The sequence below is a fragment of the Cannabis sativa genome, chromosome 9, assembly GCF_029168945.1.
Source record: "Cannabis sativa cultivar Pink pepper isolate KNU-18-1 chromosome 9, ASM2916894v1, whole genome shotgun sequence".
NCBI classification, from domain to species: domain Eukaryota; kingdom Viridiplantae; phylum Streptophyta; class Magnoliopsida; order Rosales; family Cannabaceae; genus Cannabis; species Cannabis sativa.
The window spans coordinates 6,304,385-6,330,658 of NC_083609.1; the positions used below are offsets into that span (position 1 = coordinate 6,304,385).

The 26,274-nt window shown below is 30.3% G+C and overlaps 3 protein-coding genes across 3 annotated transcripts; 2 read left to right on the forward strand and 1 right to left on the reverse strand.

Annotated features, from left to right (window-relative positions):
• The first annotated feature begins 2,847 nt into the window (after positions 1-2,847).
• Positions 2,848-5,142, forward strand: LOC115722815 (uncharacterized). Its single transcript, XM_030652147.2, has one exon. It carries the CDS (start codon positions 3,234-3,236, stop codon positions 4,713-4,715), a length of 1,482 nt encoding a protein of 493 aa, XP_030508007.2. The 5' UTR covers positions 2,848-3,233; the 3' UTR covers positions 4,716-5,142.
• A 3,153-nt stretch (positions 5,143-8,295) lies between these two features.
• LOC133030752 (uncharacterized) lies at positions 8,296-10,069 on the forward strand. Its single transcript, XM_061103590.1, has 2 exons — positions 8,296-8,705; positions 8,813-10,069. Exons 1-2 carry the CDS (start codon positions 8,469-8,471, stop codon positions 8,894-8,896), a joined length of 321 nt encoding a protein of 106 aa, XP_060959573.1. The 5' UTR covers positions 8,296-8,468; the 3' UTR covers positions 8,897-10,069.
• A 2,753-nt stretch (positions 10,070-12,822) lies between these two features.
• On the reverse strand, positions 12,823-13,549 carry LOC133030780 (late embryogenesis abundant protein Lea5). Its single transcript, XM_061103657.1, has 2 exons — positions 13,303-13,549; positions 12,823-13,218 (listed from the first exon to the last, which is right to left on the reverse strand). Exons 1-2 carry the CDS (start codon positions 13,377-13,379, stop codon positions 12,975-12,977), a joined length of 321 nt encoding a protein of 106 aa, XP_060959640.1. The 5' UTR covers positions 13,380-13,549; the 3' UTR covers positions 12,823-12,974.
• Between the last annotated feature and the right edge of the window lie 12,725 nt (positions 13,550-26,274).

The following is a 26,274-nucleotide window of genomic DNA, read 5'->3' on the forward strand; positions in this document are numbered from 1 at the left end:
TCCCAAGCACCTATTTTTTTTTTCTTTTACCGTCGGAGAAGCCCTTGGAGTAAATGTCTCAATTCTTGATCAAATGGCTGAGGAATCTAATATATCACCGAAGCTTTTGTTCTTCCAATTCTTATAATATTGTAATATTTTTATTTTTTGCTTTCGTAATTTTTAAGTAATATAAAAAAATAAACAAATAAATATCAAAATCAATGAGCCAACAAGAGGCATTCCCGTACAATTTTAATATAGATTCTTTATAGTTTGCACAAACGGTCATGTCTTCGACTTCGAGTACACTTAGTTAGGCCTTGTTTGGCTGATTTAAATAATCAATTTTTTGGACTTTATTACATAAACACCCATGTGAATGAAGGTCAAATCGGTTTCACACTAAATATAAATATAGCTACAAGTTTAAATATAATTATTATTATTATTATTATTGTTGATTCACAATCACATGAATATATATCTCCAATTAAATGTCCTAATTAGTAGTGATGAATAATAATATATATTAGCAGTACTCTAAATAGTATCTTATTGTATATATAATAATTCATGTCAAGTTTGTTGGTGTTCAATTTAAGCGACATGAAACAATAATACCTGGTTATTGTGTCATAAAATAATATATATACTAACATGAAAAATAGATTGTTATGGACATTTTTCATAGGATGCCATTAATTGGAAAATGACTTAAGAAAAATGTTTTATATTCTTCACAACATTTTTCTTTTAGATTTTTGTTGAATGAAAAGGATTATATGAGGAGATAATTACAGCATGTTTTGAGACAGATTTTATTGGCCACTTGGCAACTTGTATATTATGTGTATATTTCTAAACTTACATACAGAATTAGATAAGCATAAAATTCCACCTCATCAAACTTAAACATTTTCATATCTTATAAGAAAAAAAAAATCATCCCAAATTATCATATCATTATTAATATAATTAAATATTAAATATTATACATTTTCATTTAATAAGTATTAGAAAAAATGTAACAATATTAAACATTACTCTACCTAATAACAAATAAAAAATCTATAAGAATATAATTTATGATCTATAATCTATTACATAGTCATATAAGCTATACATATATATATAGTGGGCAAAGCTAAGTTGTTTTAGCCCTTATTTAGAGGCTAAAGGCCACTGGCTCAACTCTTTCATGGAAATGAAATGACAGTTACATTTAAGTCTCATAAATATATTTGTACTATATATCATATTTCATTAACAAAAGCATTTATATATTTGCGAGTAAGTCTATAAGGATATTTTGACAACTACTTATCTGTTTGGCACATAAGAGACATTGAAATATTTTTCAATTTTTTTTTATAATTGAATAAATTGTAGTTATTTATTAAAATTATTTGTAAATTTTTAAAATTGTTTAAATAATTTATAGTACCAAAAATAAAGTTTAGACATTTATAAAATAAAATACATAGTACAACTTAAACATTATTTTTAACACTGTAAGTTGTAAAATATTTTACAAATTTTAAAAATTATAAATATTTTAAAATATTAATTAAAATTAAAAAAAAACCAAACAAAAAACAATGATTAAGAAATGGATTAGAATATACTGAAATACTATTTTTTTAGAAGTATATATATTATAGTTTTTCCTTATATTGATTTATAATTGCATCTTATATATATTGTAAGTGTTTGATTGGTGCAATGTTTTTATTAAAATAAAATAAAAGTATATACCCATTGATTAAAAAGTAATACAATATCAAATATCAAATATACATTTATATATAAAAAAATTATTTATATTAGCTTTAATTTTTTTGACTATTTGTATATTAAATTGAAATAAATAAAAGCTTTAATTTTATAAACATTTGAGGTTGTACTAATTATACAAACAGAATCAAAGATTTAAAATATATTTTTTTCTCATTTTATTTAGATATACATATATAAAAATGTGTTTTTTAATGAATCAATTTGCTGCACGACTTGCAATAAATTTTTTATCATAAATTAGAAAAAAAATTATTTTTTATTTGTTGTTCAATTTTTTTAACAAGTGAATAAATTTTGTTTAAAATAAGATCTAGATTTTATTAATGAAGGACTATTTAGTGAAATACAATTTTTGGTAAGCCAAATTAGTAAGGGAAATTTTATTTACACTTTAAATTTTTTTTAAAATACTTAATTTAAATAATTTTTATTTTATATAAAATTTATATCTTTAATTGTACTATTTTATCCAAATTTCTTATACTAAAATTAAATAAAAGTCCTTAATTCTAATAATTTTAATAGTTTAAAAAAATTTAACAAACTTAAAAGTTAAAAAAAAAACATAATTTTGTACATATTAAAATTTGAAGAACAAAAAAATCTTAATTAACCATATTAATTTGATTGTCCTTTAAAAAAAGATGAATGTTACCATCAACCTCCTGTTACAACTTCTAAGCCCGAAAATATATGTCGGAATATTTTTTTTCAATTTTTTTACGAGAGTGTTAGTTATACTTACAACATTATCCCTGTAAATTTTTAAAAATTTTCAAATAGTTTACAGTGTCGAAAATACGTTTAAAGTTTTTTAAACTCGCGAGATAAATTGAAATATAAAGAATTCTATTTTCCGGTATTGTAAATTATTCAAAATTTTTCAAAAATTTATAGTAATAATACTGTAACTATAACGAATATCGCTGTAAAAAAAAACTTAAAAAAAATATTTTGAAATATAATTTTTGATTGAAAAACCGTATTAAGAGATTATAATATGTTAATGCATAAGGGTTTGTCTTTATTGAAGTCACAGATTATAAAATATATAAGAAAAAGAAAGTCAGTATTCCACGTGCTCATGGGGACTCTCCACTCCAGGCCCCCTTTCTCTCTTCCCCCACGCCCTCCTCCTTCTTCTCCTTCCTTCCTTCAATTCCACCATTTTATTATTAATTAATTTATTTACTAATTTCTAATTTCATAAAATAAAAAATATTCATTTTCATTTTCTCTACTCAATTACACCCCCTCTGCATCTCTGACTCTCTCTGCTTCACCTCCTTTGTTCGCTTCTCATCAAACCACACAAACAAACCCATTTCCTTCTCTCTCTCATACCCAAAACCAGTACCATTACCATAAACCATTTTTAGCTCTAAAACATCATATGCACCCAAACTATATCTAACTAGCTTTTTACACTTGCTTTGCTCTGCTCTCCCACCCCCATGATGATGATGATGGAAGGAATCAAAGGTGTTAATAATGGCGGAAGAGTTGTGGGTGTTGGTCATATTGACGAAGACATGGCTGACGGTATGCAGTGTACTGACCATCCTTACCGGAACAACCCAGGTGGGATCTGTGCTTTCTGTCTACAAGAGAAGTTAGGCAAGCTCGTCTCATCTTCTTTCCCTGTACCCATTCGGGCTTCAACCTCTTCTTCTTCTTCACCTTCTTTCAGATCTGATATCGGAGTTATCGGTCCCTCTTCTTCTTCCACCTCCTCCACGGCTGCCGCTGTCGCTCTCTCGCTCTCCCTCCGACCTGGACCTTCGTCGTTGAACAACAAAGGTAACAATAGTAATAGTAGTAATGGAGGCAATGAGTGTCGTTTTGTTCATCGTGAGAACCAGGTCCAGGAGTACTATAGTAACCACCATAGACGGACCAGATTACCGTTTCTCTTGGCCAAGAAGAAGAAGAAGAAAGTGAATAACACTGTTGGGACAACTTTAATGGATAATAATCGCTCTGCTACTAATACTACTCCCGGAGATAATCATGTCGTTTTCAAGCGAAGCAAATCCACTACTACACCACGCAGAGGCCGCCATTGTAGTAACAGTAATAAGTTTTTGGACGACCATGATTTCATTCATAATAGCCCAAGAAAACACAGAGGGGGTTTTTGGTCTTTTCTCTACCTCTCTTCTTCTTCTTCTGCCCGTAAAATCGATAACGGTAACGGCGGTGGCTCTAAGACGGCGTCGTTTTCTTCCGTCACTTCAGCTGGTTTGGCTGGTAATAATAATAATAATATTAGTGTTAATAGTAATAAGCAGAAGGAGAGGTGTTTGGGGTCGTCAATTAATTCTGTCGTTGAGGAAGAAAACGACAGTAGCCCTAACAGCCAAACGACAGCTTCAGCTTCGTCGTTTGAGCGAAAGGTCTCGAGATCCAGATCTGTTGGCTGCGGAAGCCGGAGTTTCTCCGGCGATTTCTTCGAGAGAATCTCAACTGGGTTCGGTGACTGCACTCTACGACGAGTCGAATCCCAAAGAGAAGGCAAATCCAAAGTCTCAGCCGCCACTCAACGCGGCGGTTCCGGCACCGGAGACCACCAATGCATGAAGGAACGCGTTAGGTGCGGTGGCATTTTTGGTGGGTTCATATTGACTTCTTCGTCTTCTTCGTCGTCGTCTTCTTCGTATTGGGTTTCGTCTTCTGCTGAAGATATGAACGGAAAATCAGTAACTTCTGCCGGTGGTGGTGGTGGTGGGCCTGGCCCACTTGTGAATGGCCGCAGTAGGAGCTGGGGTTGGGCCTTTGCGAGCCCAATGAGAGCTTTCAGCAAGCCCACCAGCTCTAATGGCAAGAGGGATCATCATCATCATAATATAACGAGACAAGGTTCAGATAAGAACAGTACTACTGCAGCTACTCCCAACTTGGCAGCCATTCCTTCCTTGCTCACAGTGAGAAGCTAATAATAATAATATTAAATAATAATAATAATATTACTGTTATAATTACTATAATACACCATTTTAATTCATAGTTTTTATATTAATGTTCATCTGTGTATTACTACTACTACTATTATCTCTTGTTTATTTAAAATTTAGCTCTTTTTTTGTGTATTAATGGGTGTGAAATCTCTAGTCCATTACATATTAGTGGTGTAACAACATTTTCATGTTAAAAAAATTTGTCTCTAAATTATAGTTTTGTTTGGATCATAAAAGGAAGTTTAGCTGTAACTCTAGCTCTGTGAAGAAGCAAAAGATAATTTGTGACTTGGGTTTTGTTTTCTGAGTTGTTGTAGTTTGTATTATTAAATTAGTTAATATTATTGTAATTTTCTACACTGGGATCATATTATATTACAAGCAAAGTAATAAATTTATTTATTTATTTTTGTGGTGTTTCTGAACTGATCTGTTAACTTAATTTGGGGCACATGCACACACATGTTTGGCTGGTACTAGACAAAATTGGGTATCAATATCATCTATGTGTTACAACACTTGTGCAAAAATCACTGCTAGAAAAACCCCTACCTTTATTTTTTTTTTTTTAATTTATATAAATATGGGATAATCCAATTCATTTTAGTTATGGTGATCATGTGATTATATGAGCAAGTGAGGAGTCACTATGAGCCAGAGAGGCAGAGCCAGGCAGGACTTGGGTGAAATTTTCTTGATTTGTAATAATTTGTTGCTCTTGTTTGTAACGTTTTTCTTTCTATAATACTCTGCTATACTTGTTTGAAATATGGTATAGAGAAACCACTGCAAAATGCAGGAGAGATTATTAGAGAGAGAATTGGCTTGTAGTGTATAATTGTACTGTGGTTGGGAATGGTAGCTAAAAAAAGGAGATGATATGGGGTTGGGAGATGGAGAAGAAGTGAGTGAGTAATAGAAAGAAAAAAGAAAAAAAAAATTAATGTGTTATGATGGGGACACAACGCAGAAGGCAGAAGCTGGGTTTGGAGTGAAGTACAAATAGGTAAAAGACACAGAAAAAGCCTGTTGCATTGCATAGGAATAGGATGCCAGGATGGGATACTGTTACTACTACTATCTACTACTGTGCTTCACGATTCAGAATCAGAAGAAGATTAAATGTGTGCTTCCCCACCACACCAGTACCACCATTCATTCACTACTCTTATCTTAATTAATTTAATCAATTTTTCTCCTTTACATTATTTTACAGTGAATATTAATAATAATAATAAGTCAAGAGAAGGGTAGTTTTTTCTTTTGGTCTCCAATAGGATAGGATTAGTCACTCGTGTACATATGTTATAATATAGTACACTATGGAGTTTACATAAGCCACAAAATAGTTGTGAAGTTTTGATGAATTATTATTAATTTTGGGGAATGAGTTAAAGTTTGACTGAGAAGCTCAATGAATTGCCACTTGGTCCATGCAGCAATCAAATTGGCCCCATCATTTACGACCCCACCATATCCAATACAAGAGTTTCTTTCTTTTTTTTTTTTGAATTGGAAGACTTAATTCATACATATTTTGATGTATATTGTATAGAATGGAAAAGGGTTGCTTTAATTTCAAAAGTAGCTTTATGAAGATCTTTTCAAATCTCTCTCGTCTGCACTCTGCATGGGGTGACTGAGTGAGTGATAGCGATACTGATACCCATACCACCATACCCGTGAGAGAGTTTTTTTTTTTTTTTTTTTTTTTAAATTTTTTTTATTTTAATATTTATTAAAATTATTCTCTTTTGTGGGAATTTGTGATGAAGTCTAGGGTTTAAGCCTGAAATAATTAATTAGAAGAGTTAATTAGACTTAACAGCTTTTTATTTTGAGCACAGTCTCCCACTTTAAAGCCAGTTGTAGACTAGTAGTTGTACTACATTGCACGCTTTTAATAGATTCTGTTTTCAAGTCAAGAATTGATTAGTGTTGAGCTTTACGTTTTGTTTTTGGCTCTAAATTTGAGAAGAAAATACTTTATTTTTGTTTTAATAGAAGAAAATACCTTTAATTACAATTAATGAATATGGAACGGTGTACAAAAATGCTAAATAGAAGAAAATCCGGGAAGAACACCACCTTTGCAATATGATCTAAAGAAAGGGGTTCCGAAGAATAAATTTATTCATTAACGGGTTCTTTTGGTAGGCTGTATAAAAATTGTATTGTATTAAATAATAAATAACTCTATTTTGAATAAAGCAATGTATTGTATTAATTATTACGACCAAACTTTTTAATACAATGTATGTTGTATTATTTAATACATAACAAATGGTCCGTATTAGCTTGTATTATAATATTTATAAATGATTCGGGGTCAACACAAATCTACGACCCGAACTTGGACATGAGACTCGGACCGAGACCTAAGCATGGACCCAAACCCGGAACCCGGACCCAAACCTGGGACTCGAACCCGGACCCGGACCCAAACTCGAGACTTAGACCCCAAACTTGAATACCCGGACTCGAACTCGGACGCGGACCCAATACCCAAACTCGGGACTCAGACTTGGACCCGGACCCGTACTCGTAGTTAGTGTTGGGGTCGAGTGTACTAAAAATATATTATAACTTTACACAATCTATTAATATAAGTCAATACCAAATATAGTATTGTATTAAATAATACTAATACAATACAATACAACACAATCCAACACAATACAATACGACGTACCAAACAAGCCCTAATAGTCTTAGCCATAATCATGTGATTCATATTGTAATCAAGCCATCAAATAGAACTAAGAGACACTGGAATAGCATATTTAGCTAATGTATGAACTACTATATTAACACACCTATAATAATGAATAAAATGAGCTTCCTTAAAAAATACATAAATATTATATTTATTTAAAACTATTTTTATTATGATATAGTGTTTGGTTTACATGAATGGGTGTAGGAATATAATTGCTATTCCTAAAGAAAGATCTTTCAAGTGTTTGGTTTGTTTATTATTATTGGAAAACTCATTCCATAGGAATTGTAATTCATGTAAATTAAAGAATTACTTTTCCTAAATAAAATGACTTGAAAAGCCACTCCATACCAACCAAAAATTATTTTTTCTCATCTACCCTTCTCATAAATAAATGATTAAAATTATAATATTATTGGTAACATTTTTTATTTTAAAACATACATCTACAACATTTAATATTACAATAATATGTTTATTATATTTTTTTTTGTACAAAATTATAAGAAAGCAATATTATTATTATTATTATTATATGGATAAACGATGTGTGATGATTAAATTATATGAATAATATTTATGTTGATACTTAAATATTTAATATAAAATAGACTATATATTAAAGAGATTTTTACACTTGGTGTCCTTTTTTGTCCTTTTTTTACTTCTTTGTCAATGCTGGGTTATTTAAACTTTTATACAAGTTTTATTTTTCAATTTTACATTTTCAAAAGTTTCATAATTACAAATATACCTATCCCTATGCTTATGTCATGGTTTTCTCTCTTCTTACACTCCACCACTTCCATAACTCCTCCTTTCTTTTTTTTTATTCTTTTTTTTTTTATTTTCTGTTTCTCTTTCCTTGGTTCTTCATTACCACAACCCACGATCATCCCGTCCAAAGCCCTAACCCACGATTTTTCAACCTCTCATCTATGTCACTATCTCCATTATCTTCCATAAGCTCTGTAAGTTGTTCCTCCCACATATTGTCTTCTCTTCTTCTATAAATGGCCACCACTAAGTCGGGTTCGAAGTTACCTTCCCCAGCTAAAAAAATTTCTAAAATTTCTAAAAAACCTCCTACAAATTCATCTAAAGTTGATCCTAAGATGAGTTTGAAGCGCATTGCGAAGAAAGGAATGAGTGATGTTGCAGAGCCATCTGGTTCTAAGAAAAGACCTATTCCAAATAAAATTGAGTCTCGTAAGACAAAGAGAGCAAAATCTTCGAAATCTGCCAAGGATGTAAGTTGGGTTATGTTGTTTTTCAATTTTTGTTTAGTTTTTTTCTGGTTGTTGTGTTTTTTCATATGATGTTTTGTGTTTTAAATTTTTCCCCCTTCTTGTTTTAGGTTATATCTTATTTTGATTTTGAGGATGAAGTGCATGATGGGGAAGTGAAGCCTAAAGTTAAATCCAAGGTATTGTTACCTTGAATTTTCTCATTATCTTAAGTTTAAAATTTTTAATCACCCTTTGTTTTCTTTTTGTCAATGTTTTACCTGTTTATAATGACGATTTTATGTTTTGTCTCTTTTTTTTTTGTATTTCTTTTATGTCTTTTTTGTTGATGTTGTTTTTGTATTGTTCTTTAGTGTTTTTTGGTTTTTTTTTTTTTTTTGTGCTATTAAACTGTTTATAGCATTATTAGTTTTCCAGTAACTTATGGCCTTGTTATGAACATTTGTTTAACTGTTTGTTTTCAGTTATTTTTAGGTTGTTTAATTTAATTTCTTAGTTGACAATTACTATTTTAATTTTATTTTCTGCATATTGTTGTTAATATATTGCTTTGAAGTTGCTCATTTTTTAGGATGAGCATATTGGAGTTGTTTTTTAAATGTTATTTTTTAGTTTTTTCCTGGTTGCTTATTTTTTGTTTTGCATTTTAGTTGTTACTTGCAATGTATTTATTTAGTTGTTCAAATTTGTTGCTTATGTTTTTTTTTTTTTTCCCTCTTTCAGGTCCATGCTAAGAGCTGAGAAAAGTATGAAGACTTTGACTTACCCAAAAAAAAAATCCTTCTAAGGTGTCTTTTTTTGTGTTTTTTTATAGTACATTTATGTTTTTCCTTTTTCTATTGTTTCATGTCATTTGTCAGTGATGATAATCATTTTTGTGTTGTCGACTTCTTTTTCTTCATCCTGATTGTTTTCAAGCTGTTGTACCATTTCTGCAGCCACAAGCTTTGCGTAGTCAAAATATTCATTTACTCCTGTAGTTTTTTTTGTGTTATTTTTTGGTTGTTGGATGGTTGTCTCTGATGTCACAGTCCCTGTCTCTAGAAAAAATGTATCATCTTGAATTGTGTGTGCAAATAGTTGTTGCTTGGAAGTTGTTCCTGGGTTGTTTCCAGTAGGGGTGAAAATCGGTCGGTTATGGTCGGTTTTTAAAATTTTATAACCGACCGGACGGTTACGGTTTTTATTTTACGAAAACCGTAACCGACCGTTTAGAAATTATAACCGTATAAAACCGACCGTACGGTTTTTGGCGGTTTTCGGTTTGGCGGTTTTAGGCGGTTTTGGGCGGTTTTTGGCGGTTTTAGGCGGTTTTTGGCGGTTTTTGGCGGTTTTGACGGTTTTTTGGTTAAACTATTTTTTTATTTCAAGAAGCAAAGCCGTAGTGTCAGCAGAAACCGAAGCAGGCCGCCAAGTCGGTGATGACGTGGAACCGAAAATTCGGTTACGGTCTGGTCGGTTTGATGGTCGGTTTCGGTTTTTCGGTTTTTATGAACACCCCTAGTTTCCAGGTTGCAGCAAATCTTCCTGTGCTGAGTTGTTGTCATATGCTGCCATCATCATATTTTTATCTGTGAAATCAACTATTAAACAACTATTTTGAAGCATACGTTAGTTAATAAGGATAAATTCAACATTTCTTGTTTGGAGATCCCAAACTACAATTATTTTACTGGAAAACAACTTATAAACAACTGTTTACAGATTCAAATCCTGTAGCATCTAATTATATGCATTAATATTTTTTTTTGATGCAATTTGTTGTTGTTTTTTTGTTCAGGTTTATAAAATTTCCTGATTATTTCAATTTTTTCCTGTTTTCCTCAATTTATAACACATTCTCAATTATGTAGAATAAAAAAATAGGAAGAGGTTCATGAAGAAATTGTATTACCTTCAATTCTTTCTTTGATTTGATTATGGGTGAGTTTCAATGATTTCTCAATGTCCTTCTCTTCGATTCCTCTCCTTTGAACTCGTTGGGTTTTTGATTGTAGGTTGTTTTTTGCATTTTTTGTACAGCAATGGAGGTTGAATACTTTTTTTTTTTTCTCTTATATGGATTTTTCGGATTTTGATTGGTTTTTCGTTGAGATCTACATCTTGTTCAGATCTGATTTCCTTGGTTTTTGAAAAAAAAAATGGTGGAGATTTGGTTGTTTGGGGTTTCTTGGCTGGGTCACGAAGAAGGAGGTCTCTCCTCCGTTTTTTGTGGCTGGCTGGTATTTTTGTAAATAGAAAGTTTTGTTTTCTATTTATGTTTATTTTTCCTTTTTAGGTTATAAATGTAAATAGCTTCCCTTTTTTATTTATTATAGAAAAAATCTCTATATTAAATTAGATATTTATTTATATTTCATTACTTGATAATTAGATCTTAAAAAATATAATTTAAGAATAATACATAAATATATATTATATTTTTTATCTGTAGTATAATGTTAATTTTATAAAACAAAAATTATTTTAAAAAAGTAAAGGACATTTTGGTCAAAATAATAAAAATTTCATTTCATTCTATACTATACCAATCATCACAATTCTTATTCAGTTATTGATTCCATAGTCTTTACTAAACAAAAGAATAGAAATTCTATTCCATTCCTATTCATATTCTTATTACCATTCTCATTCCTATTACATTTTTATTTTGTAACCAAACGCCACCTAAAGATTGTTTATTGTTATTATTGTTGCATTTCATATTTTTTAATATTTTGATTTTATTATTTTACTAAAATTCTATTTAATTATAATTTCTGTATAATTTGCTTAAATCTATTTCCTAAAACTTTGAAATGCATCTTTAAAAAAAAAAAAAATACAGTATGCACTATTATATAAAAGAAAATTGGGATTACAATTAGAGTAGTCAATTTTAAGCATAAATTTTGAAAATAGAGAAATCACTAAGTGGAAGCAGTGGTAATGGGAAATGACATAAAGTCATAAAAATGATTTTGTTGTCGTTTCATGAAGCAAACGACAGTGCCTGCCTCTGCCTGCAGTGCCTTACATATCTGAAATTAAACAAATTTTGTCTGAAACATGTTGATCATAGTGTTGCAGGGTTTCGATGCTATATAGCCTATACTCATAAAAATAAACGACACGCAAAAGTATTGCCGTTTGTTTTAACATTATTACTTGTTTTTGTTGTCGTTTCTTATGAACAACACATGAAAGGCACCTTTGCTTAATTTTACCTTTCTATTTATATACTTGTACATTATAGGAGGGGTGAGCATCCGATCCAATCCAACATTTTCTTCCTCATCCGATCCAATTCAATTAGTAATTGGATTTGGAAAATCATCATCCAATCCAATCCAATTAGACCGCAAAATCCAATCCAATACAATTCAATTACTAATTGGATTGGATCGGTTTTTTAATTGGATATCCAATTACACAACTTAAGTTCAATATCAACTTAAAAATATGAAATTTTCAAAAAAAAAAAAAAAACTTAAAAATATGAAGAAAAGTACGTAAAAACTAAGTATTACCTTTTATTTAAGTTTAATACTTCATAAATATACTATTTTTGGAAGTGTAATGTAGCTAAAAGTTTAAATAATTAAAACAACAACATTTTTAAATAATAACATAAATCAGAACATCATAAAAATAAATAGACAAAACAATCAAGTGTTACAAATTCAATATACAAAAAAAAATCTAATAAAACATAATAAATATATATTATACTTTTCTATATTTTTTATTATATAAATAATTTTTTATATACATAAATGTAATTGGATTGGATCGGTTTTTAATTAGATTTTGAGATTGACATCCAATAACCGATCCAATCCAATTAGAGTCCAACTTTTAACATCCAATCCAATCCAATTGTAATTGGATATCCAACTTTTTGTAATTGGATTGAATTGGATCGGTTCGGTTCAATTAGATTAGATTGGATGATGCCCACCCTACATTATAGTATGCATTTCTGTTTTTTCCAACTATTGTAAAACTTTAAAAGTTCTTTTGTCTAGATGTAAAATTAAGTTAAAATTACCTTTAGGTTGTCGTAATATTAAGTTATTTAGACTGATTAGTAAATTACAGTAAATTTGTGATCAAGTCAATCATCAGAAACAAGATAATATAATGATAATTTGACCTTTATATATATTATTATTAGATTTTTGAAAATTAACAGCACAAAGATCATAAATCTTGAATCCTTTAGAGCTGTATTGTAGTAATAATATAGTATTAGGAAATATATATGTAAGTAAGAGTTAAATTATAATGTAATTAAAGGGGCCTGACTTTATTGTTTAAAAGCATTTGACGAAGCTCAACAGGATCGATCTCAACCGCACGATTAGCAGGCCTATAATAGCCAGTTAATGGATCTGGGGCCCATGCAGAGGCCGATTCCTCTTCTGTTGAGTACTTGTTAAGAGGTCTCTCTTCCACTTTCTTATTCTTTATCATACACCCTCCCTTACTTAATCCTAGCCCTACGGACCCTTCAGATGACGCCACGTACCCCATCCTGTGCGGTCCAGATCATTCGTTGCCAAAATCAAATTCTAATTAATTAAAAATAAATTTGAGCAAAGAAGAAAGAGAAACTAACCGAGAGATGATATTGGAGAGGGGAAGAGCCTGGTTGATTAGGAGCTTAGATTTTGAGAGAGAGCTAGCCATGGCCATTGGATCACAATTAGCTGTTTGATATGGTATGATCCAACGGCTGAGATCAACTCTATTATGTATTAATAGTGAAGGAGAAGAGAAAGAAAGAAGGGTTATTCTCTCTCCCTAGATATCTCCTTTAGGCGTGGAGGGACAGGTATTTTTTGGTGTTATAAATAGGGAGGTTAAAGTTGGAGATGAATACTGAATAGTAGTATTTAAAAAAAAGAATTAAGTGGTGAGTAATAATTATAATTAGTGCTTAATTACGCATGTGTAAACGTGTTTAAGTGGTCCTATGTTGTAAAGACACGTGGAACTCTATATTTTAGATTAGAGCCGTGTTGCTTTTGTACAATACAAGCATGCATGTGTCAAAAAATAAAAAATTAAAATGTTATAACCATAAATAAAGAGAAATTTGATACCTATAGAACTTTATAATTTTTTTCTTAAATGCATACTTATTAAAATTTGTAATGTATGACCATTTTACCAATTTTTCAAAACTACCTCTCCCATTTGTAAATGCTCAGCCGACTCTCACCCATGATCAACCCCAACCCGAACCACCCTCACCCACGATCAACCCCAACCCGAACCACCCTCACCCACGACGTCGACCACCCTCACCCACGATCAACCCCAACCCGAACCACCCTCACCCACGAAAACCCCAACCCGAACCACCCTCACCCATGTTCAACCCACGACACCCACGAATCTCAACCCCAACCCGAACGACGGTCGAAGCCCAGGTCACCGCCGGTCCCACGAATCCCAAGCCCCCTCATCACCGACGGTCGAAGCCCACGAATCCCAGGCCCCCTCTTCATCGCCGGTCCATCAAATCGAAAAAAAAAGAAAGAAAAAAAGCCCCAGGTCCGATGGGGTCCGACCAATCGGACCCATCAGACCCCCTCTCTCTTTGTGTCTCTCAAATCGAATGAACAAAAAAAAAAGCCCTAGGTCCGATGGTCGGACCATGGGGTCCGATTGGTCGACCCCATCGGACCCCATGGTCCGACCATCGGACCTGGGGTGTGGGATGCCGAGATAGAGAGAGAAAGAGAGATGCTGTGAGAGTTTGAGGGGTATTTTTGGGGTTTTGAGAAAAGTGTCATATTTTTGTTAGTTTAAAATGTATTGATTTAAGAATAAAATATTTTAGTTTTTTAAGTATAGAAAATCAAATTTTCCTAAATAAATATGTGGCTAAATATTATTTTGGATTTTGTATTTTGCAAAAGTTATCAATTAAACTTTTTATTTTGTTAAATGATAAAATAAACTTTGTATTTTACAAAATTGTAAAAATAGGATTCTGAACTGATTTTTTATCAAAATAAAATTTAATAATAATCCAATCTAAAGATGTTATGAGAAAACTACTTATATTTTCTTTATTCAGTATAAGAAATTATCTTAAAGTTGGTTATATTAAAATGTAAAATTGTTAAAAATTGAGTTCAGGATCATATTTTTATCATTTTGGAAAATATAAGATTTATTTTGTCATTTAATAAAAGTCCAACTAATAATTTTTGCAAAATATAAGATCCAAAATAATATATTTACCCTAAATATATTATACATTACTACATTTCATTAAATATATATTGTATCATTTTAGATCACAAATACCATACTATTTAATTCTTATACGAATAGGAAAATATATATATATATATATATATTTATATATATGGGTGACTATTCAATGGTTACATTTTTATTGTAACTATGATTACATTTTTCTTTGACCTGTAATAGCAGCTTACTAATAGGTAGACTTTCCTTTTTTAGAATTAATTAATTATAATTAACTATTTTCTTAAAATAATTAATTATAATTAACTATTTTCTTAAAATAATTAATTAAATAGTAGACATTCCTTTTTTAGAATTAACTAATTATAATTAACTATTTTCTTAAAATAATTAATTAAATATTCAACAAGACCTCTTTTAGCAATTAATATTTATATTTAAATCCTTACTTGAATTATTTTAATAATTAAGCCATAATTATAACATTTACAATAAAATTTATTTTTTTTACAAAAATTAAACTTCTTTTGACACAAATTAAAATTCTCTTCTTATAATAAATTTTTAAATAATTAATTATTTTTAAATGATATTTAATTATTTTGTTACAATTATATGAACTAAGTATGATGCTTCAAGCTAATCAATCGATAACAAGTGCAACCATTTTTTTTCTAAAAAATCCTTCAACTTATTTCGTTTTTTACTTTTTAAATATTTAAATAAAAAAATTAAATAATTAAGTGTAATAATTTAAAATTAAGATTACAAGTATAATAAAATTTAAATTATGAAATTATATGTGTATAATTTTAAATTATAAAAAGTTTTGCTATAAAATTTTAAATAATTTAAGTATAAAAAAATAAATTGCTAAAAGATCCTTATATAGTAATAAATTGCAAAAAAATAATTAATAATTATAATTAATTTAATTTTAAAATATAATTAATTTTAATTAAAGTTTTATAAGGAAATAAATGATTAGGTTACTTTCAGGTTACAAGTTATTTTTTATTTATTTTTATTTAATTTCCAAATTAATTCACAACCATTTAATAGTAATCCAATGGTTTAAAAAAATTAATGTAACCATGATGGTTACAATAAAAATGTAACCATTGAAACCTCTTCCTTATATATATATATTTATATATATACTAGTAAAAAGTTACGTGCAAGGCACGTATACTAAATTTTATTCTAGTTTTTTTACTATGTTATTTTAAAGTCATACAATTAAAAATTAAAGAAAAAATATTATTAGTTATTAGGTGAGATTATTATTATGTGTATAGGAAGAAATTATAAATTAATTAATCTTATAATTTTAACTTTAATCAAATAGGGTTCTAGATATATGAACAATAAATAATCACGTAAAAATCAAAAATAATTATTTGAATAAAGAATTCAATATACACAGTTATATATATGAATCCCATTAATCAAAAATAATTATTCAATATATGAACGATAATTTGTCAGGCTATATGTTTCCCAATAAAGAAATCCACATCCTCATAGTCAAAAATAAATAATACATGTAATACAGATCTTTGTAATAGAGTACCTAAAAGAAACAAAACTTCAGTTACCATAATCGGAAAAGGTTTAAGTAAACTAAATAATGACTAAGAAGATCTAAATTACAAAATGAAAATAACATGTCTATATGAGTATGATTTTTTTGCTATATGAGCATGATTGATCTAAGAGAAAATAGATAAACCTATAAACATATGAATATACTTAATATTAATTTTGACAAAGAAACAATTCTAAATATCAGCTTGACAATTTCAACACACTAATTACTCATTAAATAACCATAATGTATACATCATGACAGTTTTATTTTATTTGATATCAAATGATAGAGATTATTGAGGTTTTCAGCCATGGAAAACACACTACGATCAAAAAGTAATGCTCATTAATTGTATATTTCAAAGAAATCTAAATTTCCATGAATGTCCCTAATAAGATATAAACATTAAAGTTGTAAATTAAAAAAAAAAAAAGTAGCAAAATTTCAGTTAATATAAGAAATAGAACAAATTGAAAATTTATACAATACTGGAATTTGAATTCTTAGAGGCCATTAGCGAAGAGGCGAAACTCGTTAGATTCCCTAGTAGAACACTACCTTAATATGAATAAATTAGCATCATCAACAAAAAGAAAATTAAAGGGAAAAGACTTAATAATTATGTGACAAATAATTATTAATTGAATTAAAAAGTTAAGATTATAAGATTATAAGATTAATTCAAATTATTGTTCATATATTGATTAATCCCATTATTAAAAAATAATTCAATATATATGAACCCTATTTGATTAAAGTGATTTAATCATATAGGGTTCATATATTAAATTATTTCACTTTAATCAAATAAGGTTCGTATATTGAATTATTTTTTATTAATGGGATTAATCAATATATGAACAATAATTTAAATTAATCTTATAATGGGATTTATTTATTTTTTATTTTATTATATATAAATAAAAAGTGACCCATGAATTTCTCATAAATCATTTTATTTTTAATAATAAACCATTTTATTTTTAATATAAATAAAAAGTCACCCATATATTTCTCATAAACCAAGAATTCGCTTATATAGGCACACTTTATATAGAATAGATATATAAACTCTTCATGTAATTCTATACGTACGTATTGCATGCATTCGTAATTAAAAAATAATTTCCAAATGAGAAGTATATATACTGTGTATACATTGAAACCCCTCCACGTATGTATAATTTCCAATTAACACATTATCGTTATTATGGATTCGAAGAACAACTTAATTGTGAGAACTATTGTAATGGTATATCCTTGGCATATACCTGTTTTTTTTTTAAAAATAATTATATATATATATGTAATGGCATATTATGGGATATTACACGATTTATCATGTAAAACATTATTGAATTAATACGTTTTCGTAATCGTGATGCTTCAATGCTTGTGTATATATAGATAAGGATTTTTTTTCTTTTTCTTTCTTTTTTGGAGTGGTTATTCGTGACCGAAATGATTCATGATGTTTTGTTTTGATATAAAGTGTTGCCTGCCTTGGTGTGTGTTCAATATAAATTATAAGGTGTTTTTATAATGTATCCCACTAGTAATTTTACCCTTAATTCTTTCATCATACAAAATAAATTTTTAGTTTAATTTTTTTTTTTAGTCGTATATGTTATAATTATTTAAAACATCCTGTAAAATTTTAAGAAATTTAAAATAATTTATAATATAGAATTTAGTGTTCAAACCGTCTATTTCGTACACATATAAAATAAAAAAGTGACTCGTGCAACAGATTCTTTAAAACTTATTTTAAGCGTGTTAATTAAATTTTTTTAAATTTCTTAAAATTTGGTAGGATAACTTAATAAATAACAACAACGTACGTACATGGCCGTCTCAAATATTTTGGAGGTCCTGTTCTAATTTTAAAAATTAGGCCCTTTATAAAATAAATGGATTTCTACAAAAATATTGGATTTTGGGTAAAAGTTTATAATTTTATTGTCATACAATTTATTTTTTTCAAAAATATTGTCTTTTTATAAAACAACCGTAAAACAACACAACAGAACAATTAAAACAACAGTGAAACAACTAAAAAATAACCGTGAAAACTTAACACATTACACATTATAAAACTTACATATTATTTTGAAAAAAAATACAGTACATATTATAAAATAACAAGGTCGGCCCAAACAATATTTGAGAGCCTTGAGCGAAATAATAATTTCTTTCTAAAAAAAAGTTGATCACATTCTCACTACTAACTATCTAATTTGGCAATTAACGAATATTAGCTATACATATTTGTCATATACATATTTGTTTTTTTTATGATCAACTAATTGTTAGAACTTAATTAATTTATATTACTTAACTACATTTTTAATAGCTTTGTTTATTTTATATTCGGTGTTATTTAATTTAATATCTTAATGTAAGACGTACGAAACTGAAATAATTATAACCTAAATTGATGAATCTGATTTTTTTAAAAAAAAAAAAAAAATTAGGCCCTTTTTATCTTTGGGCCATGTGCAATTGAACAGCCTGCACACCATAAAAGCCGGTTGTGCGTACGTATACGATCATAAAAAAAATTAAACTATTTTTTTTTAAATACCAAAATAAATAAAGGTGTATTAAGTACACTCTTATTAAGGGTGCATTCTAGAATTTTCTTATATTATATATAAGTATTATTAGTACGGTAAAATTCACTTGTATGATTGTTATTTATATATACATATATACTTGCCACGAAATATATAGAATTTAGTATTTTTTAATAATAATAATAAAAACATATCTATATAATATTTACATATATTGTTTTCTTTTGGACAGTCCAACATTGTCAACCCCATGTTAGCTTGGCACCCTCTTTTTGGGCAATGCTTTCATTTTGCACACATTAATTAGTCGATCCATCTCTATCATATACAAATATATATAAATATATATATTTATATATCTTTTTATATAAATACATACATATATATATATAATTATTAATAAAGTGGGAAATCCATGGATTATGATGTATCAAAGGTGGGTTCTGTTCAGCGTTCATTTTCTTCATGTAATGATTTAATGGCTTGCCCCCCTCACACACCAAGAAGGTCCCAACAATATGCACACTTCATTTTTTTATATAGATGTGTATATATATTTATATATGCATGTACATTCAGTGGATCTATCACGATCTTATCTACAAAATTAAATAAAAATACAATACAAAACCTAAAAAAGCGATTCATGCATGTCTCAACATCTTCTATAGATCATGTCTATACGTACGATATAATGATCTTTATTCATAAATTTTGATTATCATATTAAAAACATAATATATAAGAAAGATACAAAATACCAACATATAACTTCACGCACATGTAGTTTTTCTTCTTCCAATGATTGAATCTTACGTACCAGCTGATATTACACCAAATTTATAAGGTTAGATCTAAAAAGAAATAATGAAATCATACATGGTTGTGATTACACGTACATAGGCATTTTGGAATTCAAAGCTTGCGTTATTTTCCAAGCCGTTGGGATTGTAATCATTGTAATTGTATAATTCTTCTCTTTTATTGTTAGAATATAATTCTTTCCTTTCCCATTCGGCAGTAATGAGCCACAAGGCTCCCATATTCTTTCTCCATAATTTGAGAATATTCAAAACAATTAATTTAATTTTTCTCTTGGTATCAGAGCCAATCATATCACTGGCAAGTAAAACCCTAGTACAGAAGAATCAAACTCTGTAGCCCCTCCTGTTGCTCCAGCAACTGTCTTAAATGTCACTGCTACAAGATCTAACAACTCTTAGCTCCAAAAACCTACCTCTCATCATTTCAACACCCTCAATCAGTCTTTCTCCTTAAAATTAGACAGAAATAATTAGAGTATGTGAAAGGCTATGGTCTCTACTATTGTAAGAGGTCATAGGCTAGATGATTTCCTAAATGGAACTAATGTTTGTCCACCTGAATTTTTCTTTGCAGGTATTAGCACTGGTGAATTCTCTCTTGGCTCGATTGGACTTGTCAATCTAGACTTTGAAAATTGGATCATCAATGACCAATTACTAATGGGGTGATTATATAGCTCAATGACAAAATCAATAGCTATAGAGGTGATGGGTTCGTCAATGGTTGTTGGTTTATGGAGTGCTTTGGAGCATTTTTATGGTGCTCATTTAAGAGCTAAAATAGTACTTGATGCCATAACTCGAAAAGGTAGTACTCCCTTAATTAAGTATTTAAAATAAAAGAAAAATAGGACTGATTCTTCAACTCTTACTCTTGCTAGAGAGCCATATTCAGAATATTAAGTTGTTTCTAATGTCCTTTCTAGAATCGATGTTAGCTATTTTCCTATTGAGTTTAAGATTGAGGCAACATGGCAAGACCTTATTGAACTGCTACTAAGCTTTGACAAAAAAACTTGAAAGACTTTAGGGTTTTGGACCATCAAGAAAAATATCTAGTGGAGTGTCAGATCCACAGGCTAATCTTGCTCACAGACCAAATTGAGGTAGTCGAGGCAGAGGATCGTACACATCTCAACACAGCAATGGTTGCAGACATGTAAATCAAGAAAGAGGCAGATTTCATGGTAGATGAAGTAACAATAGAAACATAAGGTCCACTTGTCAAGTTTGTAGGAAGTTTGGTGTAACGTCCTAAATAATTAGGCACGCTACCCAAAAAACTTATGAAACCCTAATCCCCTAATCGGGATTACTAATAAAATAAGCGCGGAAATTAAACTTTATTAATAAACGGAATCAAAATAACTTGTAATAATTTAAACCTTATAATTTAAAAGTTACAAAAGTTGGGATCCTTAAAATAATTACAAAACACTATTACAAGTTCCTTTCCTCTAGCCGACCTAAGCGGCAAAACAGAGTCTCAAAATACATCACTGGTAGACCCCAAACCCGCTTGGTCTAGTGTGGCCCGAACATGTACATTCCTCATCCAGCTCCTACACTCATGGCTGATCAAACACAGCTTTACCCTTTCCTGCACAGTAGAGCACCCGTGAGCCAAGCCCAGCAAGACAGTATAAAACATAACAATAATATGCCCATCATATAATATAAACAGTAATGCCATTTAAATCTGTATGTGTGTCACAGACCTACATGTTAGGCTCACATGCCTGTTTATGTTTGCGTGACATTAACCTACGTGTTACTCTCACACGTCTATTAATGTCTACGTGGCATAGACCTACGTGTTGCTCTCACACGTCTAAATACAATAAGGCCTTAGAATGGTTCATCTCGGTTATGGTTACTGAGTCCAACCCGATTATGCCTTGAATGCATAACCCTTAAATCTCAATATAATCATATACTTAGCATGGCATAGCATTTACTCAACTTATATCACTAGGGTTATAACCCTAGGCTATTAACCACTCATATTAGAGTAATAACCATAATCCGGGCTACAATTACTTACATATATCATATTCAACATAAGCGCCACCGCGCATACTCTACGTGCAAACTAATGTCTTACCTGATGTCCCGCAATAACAAAGATTCCAAACCCCTGGGTGCTCCTGATCAAGTGTCGGTAATCCTAGTCACACAACCCGGGATTTCACAAATAGGGTTAATCTCTAATTTCACTTTCACATAGTATAAACATGGCATTCAAAACACAGATAATCAAATAGAGCTCGGAACGAGCTTTCCAACGATATAAAGAACGTCCCAAGCAGAGTCCCGAGTCAAAAGTTATGGCCAAAACAAAATCAGGAAAAACATATTTTCTCACTGCCAAACCCAGTCGCGACGGCCAAAAATCCTGTCGCGGCGAGTAGGTTCAGAACACCCAAAAACTCCATTTTTAAGGCCTAAACATGCCAATTTTTCCATAAATTCGAACCTCAATCATACCATACCCAAAATTAACTTCTTACAGATAAAAATCATCACAATAGAGAGCTAACAACATCAATAACAACTCTCAAAATTGAAATTGCATAAATAACCCAAAATCATGCTTAACACACAACTCTTCAAGCTCAAAGACTTGAGCTTTAAATCCTTCAACCTCATAATTTTTCCAGCAGCATAACAGTACTTAAAACATCATTTCCAACCTAGAAAATACTCAAAACATCTCATCCAAACCCAACAATCTAACCCACAACAATAACTATCAATTTCACACCTAAATTCATCAAAACAACACCAATTCATTGAACATGCAAACTCAAGAACAATAAAACTAAAAACATACTTTTACCACAATTAAAATTCAACAAGAACTTCAATCAAACTCAGTAAAGGAAACTACCTCAATTCCAATCAAAGCAAAGCTCAAAAATCTTCGAATTCCAAGCTCCAAATCAAGCAACTTCCACCAAATCAAAAATTTAATATCAAAGAGAGAGAGAGAGAGAGAGAGAGAGAGAGAGAGAGAGAGAGAGAGAGAGAGAGAGAGAGAGAGAGAGAGAGAGAGAGAGAGAGAGTGGGGGTGTTCAAGTTGAAGGGGAACACACCAGAAAATCAATTTTCTTTCCTCAAAAATTCCTTCTTTTATCAAATATAAATCAATAGGTCAAAAGCTATTTTGCCCCTAAGGCTAAAAATCAAGCTCACATATACACAAGGGCAATTTAGTCATTCCATGCACAATTAAATCCAATTAAATTTTAGATTATCGCCATTAAATAAAAATGCCAATTATTTCAATCCAAATTACATTTCGGGCCCGAACCCGGTTCGACCCGAAATACCCGGTTGTGACTATACCGCGCCAACCTGTCAGAACACACCTGAAAAGACAACACATGCATACTATATAATAATATAGTTCTATTAAGCACGTAATTAAATTAATTTCATCATTTTACCCTTCTCGGATCATAATTACGAAAATGCCCCTGGCTCACCAACGGGGTCTTAATATATAATTAATCAAATAAATTCTCATATATTAAACTATATAATAATATAATTTCTCAATTATACATAATTATCTAATTAGGATTTTGCTAATCCATTTCTTAATTCTAGGGTATTACATTTGGTCACAGTGCTACTGTATGATACAATCGCTATGATGATAGCTATAAAGGATCTGATCCCAATGCAACAAGAAAAAACAAGCAAGCTCACACACCACTTGCAGCTACACCTAAGATCCTAAACAATGAAGCTTGGTATGCTGACAATGGTGCCAGCAACCACATCACCTCAAATCTTTCATTTATGAACCAACAAAAAGAATATGGTGGTAAGGAGAAAGTCACAATTGGTGATGTTAACAAGCTCTCTTTCTCTCATCTTGGTAATGTCATTTCAAAAACTGAAACTGAGAAAACTTTACTACTAAATAAAATGATGCTTGTATCAGATATCACTAAAAATTTATTGAGTATCTCTAAGCTCACCTCTAACAACAATGTATTAATAAAATTTCATTCTAACTATCGTTTGGTGAAAGGGATTAATTCTTAAAGATGGTCTTTATCAGCTCAAAACCTCACAACCAAAGTCAGCCTCTTGTTCTCTTGATTCATCCAAGTCTAAGAATGCTCTGTTGGAATTATTTTACCAGGATCTTAGATCTACTCACAAGTATGTTTATTAACATCCTAAATAAGAACTTTCTAAAACGATGAAATAAACACATATAAAGTTTAGGAAACCTTACATTGGGTGCAGCGGAATAATATGACTCCTTCCGTTCAGATATCTAGCCCTTGATTCCTTTCTGTAGCAGAGCATTATCAATATCTGAACCTGGATCTCTTTCTATGAATCTTTGATGCTGAATCTCCTTTGCTGATGATCTTTCTTCACGATCTTCCTCACTATGATTGAGGTATCACTTGATGTGTGTGGGCACTACTCTAATCACTAAGAGAGGTTCGAAATATTGAGGAAGAAAAGAGAGAGAGAGTGGCGGCTAGAGAAGAGAGTGGAGGCTCAGGTTTTTCTGATTCAGAAAGTGTAATTTTCCTGAAGCCTTCACTATCTATTTATAGCATTCCTCTAGGGCTTGATTTGAATTATATGGCATTAAAATAATGAAAAAATCATTTAAAAAAGATAACACAAGTGGCCGGCCCTATGCTAGGTGGACTGGGCCTTGATTTTTTTGCAATTTTGCAATTTTACCACTTTTGTATCTGATTTTCTCAAAAATGCCAATTTCCTAATTCAATCATTTAAATGCCAATTCTAACTATTTAATAACTATAAATAATTATTAAATAATATTGTCATTTATCATATTTATTAATTGAACCATACAAAGTATCATAATTAACAAATATGCCCCTATAAACTCTTTCTTTACAATTTCGCCCTTACTTAGTGAAAATTTCACAAATAGACATAGTCTAATTTGTGAATTATAATTGATTAATCAAAACCAATTACATGAGTCTTACAAGCAACATTATCTCAACTAGTGGGGGGACCATGGGTCTATATAACCGAGCTTCCAATAAGTAGATCAAGAATTTAACACTAAAATTCACTAACTTATTAATTCTTCGTTGAATCCACGCATAGAACTTAGAATTGCACTCTCGCATATAGAATGCTCTATATGTTCCACCATATAGACACATCATTAGTTATCCATTGTTATAATCCTAATGTGATCAATGATCCTCTATATGAATGATCTACACTGTAAAGGGATTAAATTACCGTTACACCCTACAATGTATTTATTCCTTAAAACACTTGACCCCGTATAAATGATATTTCAGCTTATGTGAAATGAGTACTCCACCATTTATGTTCGTTTGGTCAAGCTCGAAGGAGATCATCCTTTGCTTACTATTCGCCAGATAGAAGCTATAGATTCCATGTTTATGCTAGCGCTCCCACTCAATTGCACTACCGTGTTCCCAAAATGTACGTATCACCCTGACCTAAAAGTAGGCTTAACTAACAAATCAAAGAACACGAATAGCCTTTCAAGATTGAGCCTAATCATAACAGGATTAAGAACATTTGATCTAGGATCAACTAGGCGATATTGACTTGAATAGATATTACGGTAAGTTTAATAAATCTAAGTCAAAGTTCAATATCGGTCCCTTCCGATGCATACTCCATGCATCCAACCTGAGCTTTACTTTAACCAATGTTCTGGAAAGAACATAGTATTTCTCCAAATACAAGTAAACTCTTGTTGTAGATTATCATATCAGTAAAACCCTGTGTCTGATAAATCTAGGAAACTTTATTCACATAGTCATGTTTACTTTCCAATGTGTTGACGGCACAATAAACAGGATCAAGTATGTGAAAAGGGTTTCAGATGAATTTATACATTATGTACATATAATCAAGAAATAAATCATGTGAACCATGCAACATTAAATGTTATTTCTGATCTATATTAATAAGTAAATCTGATTATATTGAAATGAGTTTTATTTAGGGCATAAAACCCAACATGCTCACCCCACTGTATTTTTTGGTTTAGTTGTTGTGTCTAAATTCAATGTAAATCAGTTCAAAACTGATAAGTTTTTACATTCCACAATTGATGTTTGGCATAAGAGGTTAGGCCACCCATCATCAAGAGTCTTAAATCAAATTTTAAATTCATGTCATGCTAAAGTTTCAAAGAATGAAATGCATAATTTTTGTGATGCATGTCAATATGGCAAATCTCACTCTTTTCCTTTTAAATTTTCCAAAAACAAATCTAAAAAACCTCTTGGGTATATAGGTGTTTCGTGATGACAACAAAATGAAAAGTTTCATAGCAGAACTGAATTTAAAATTTTCTTTAAAAGATCTTAGTC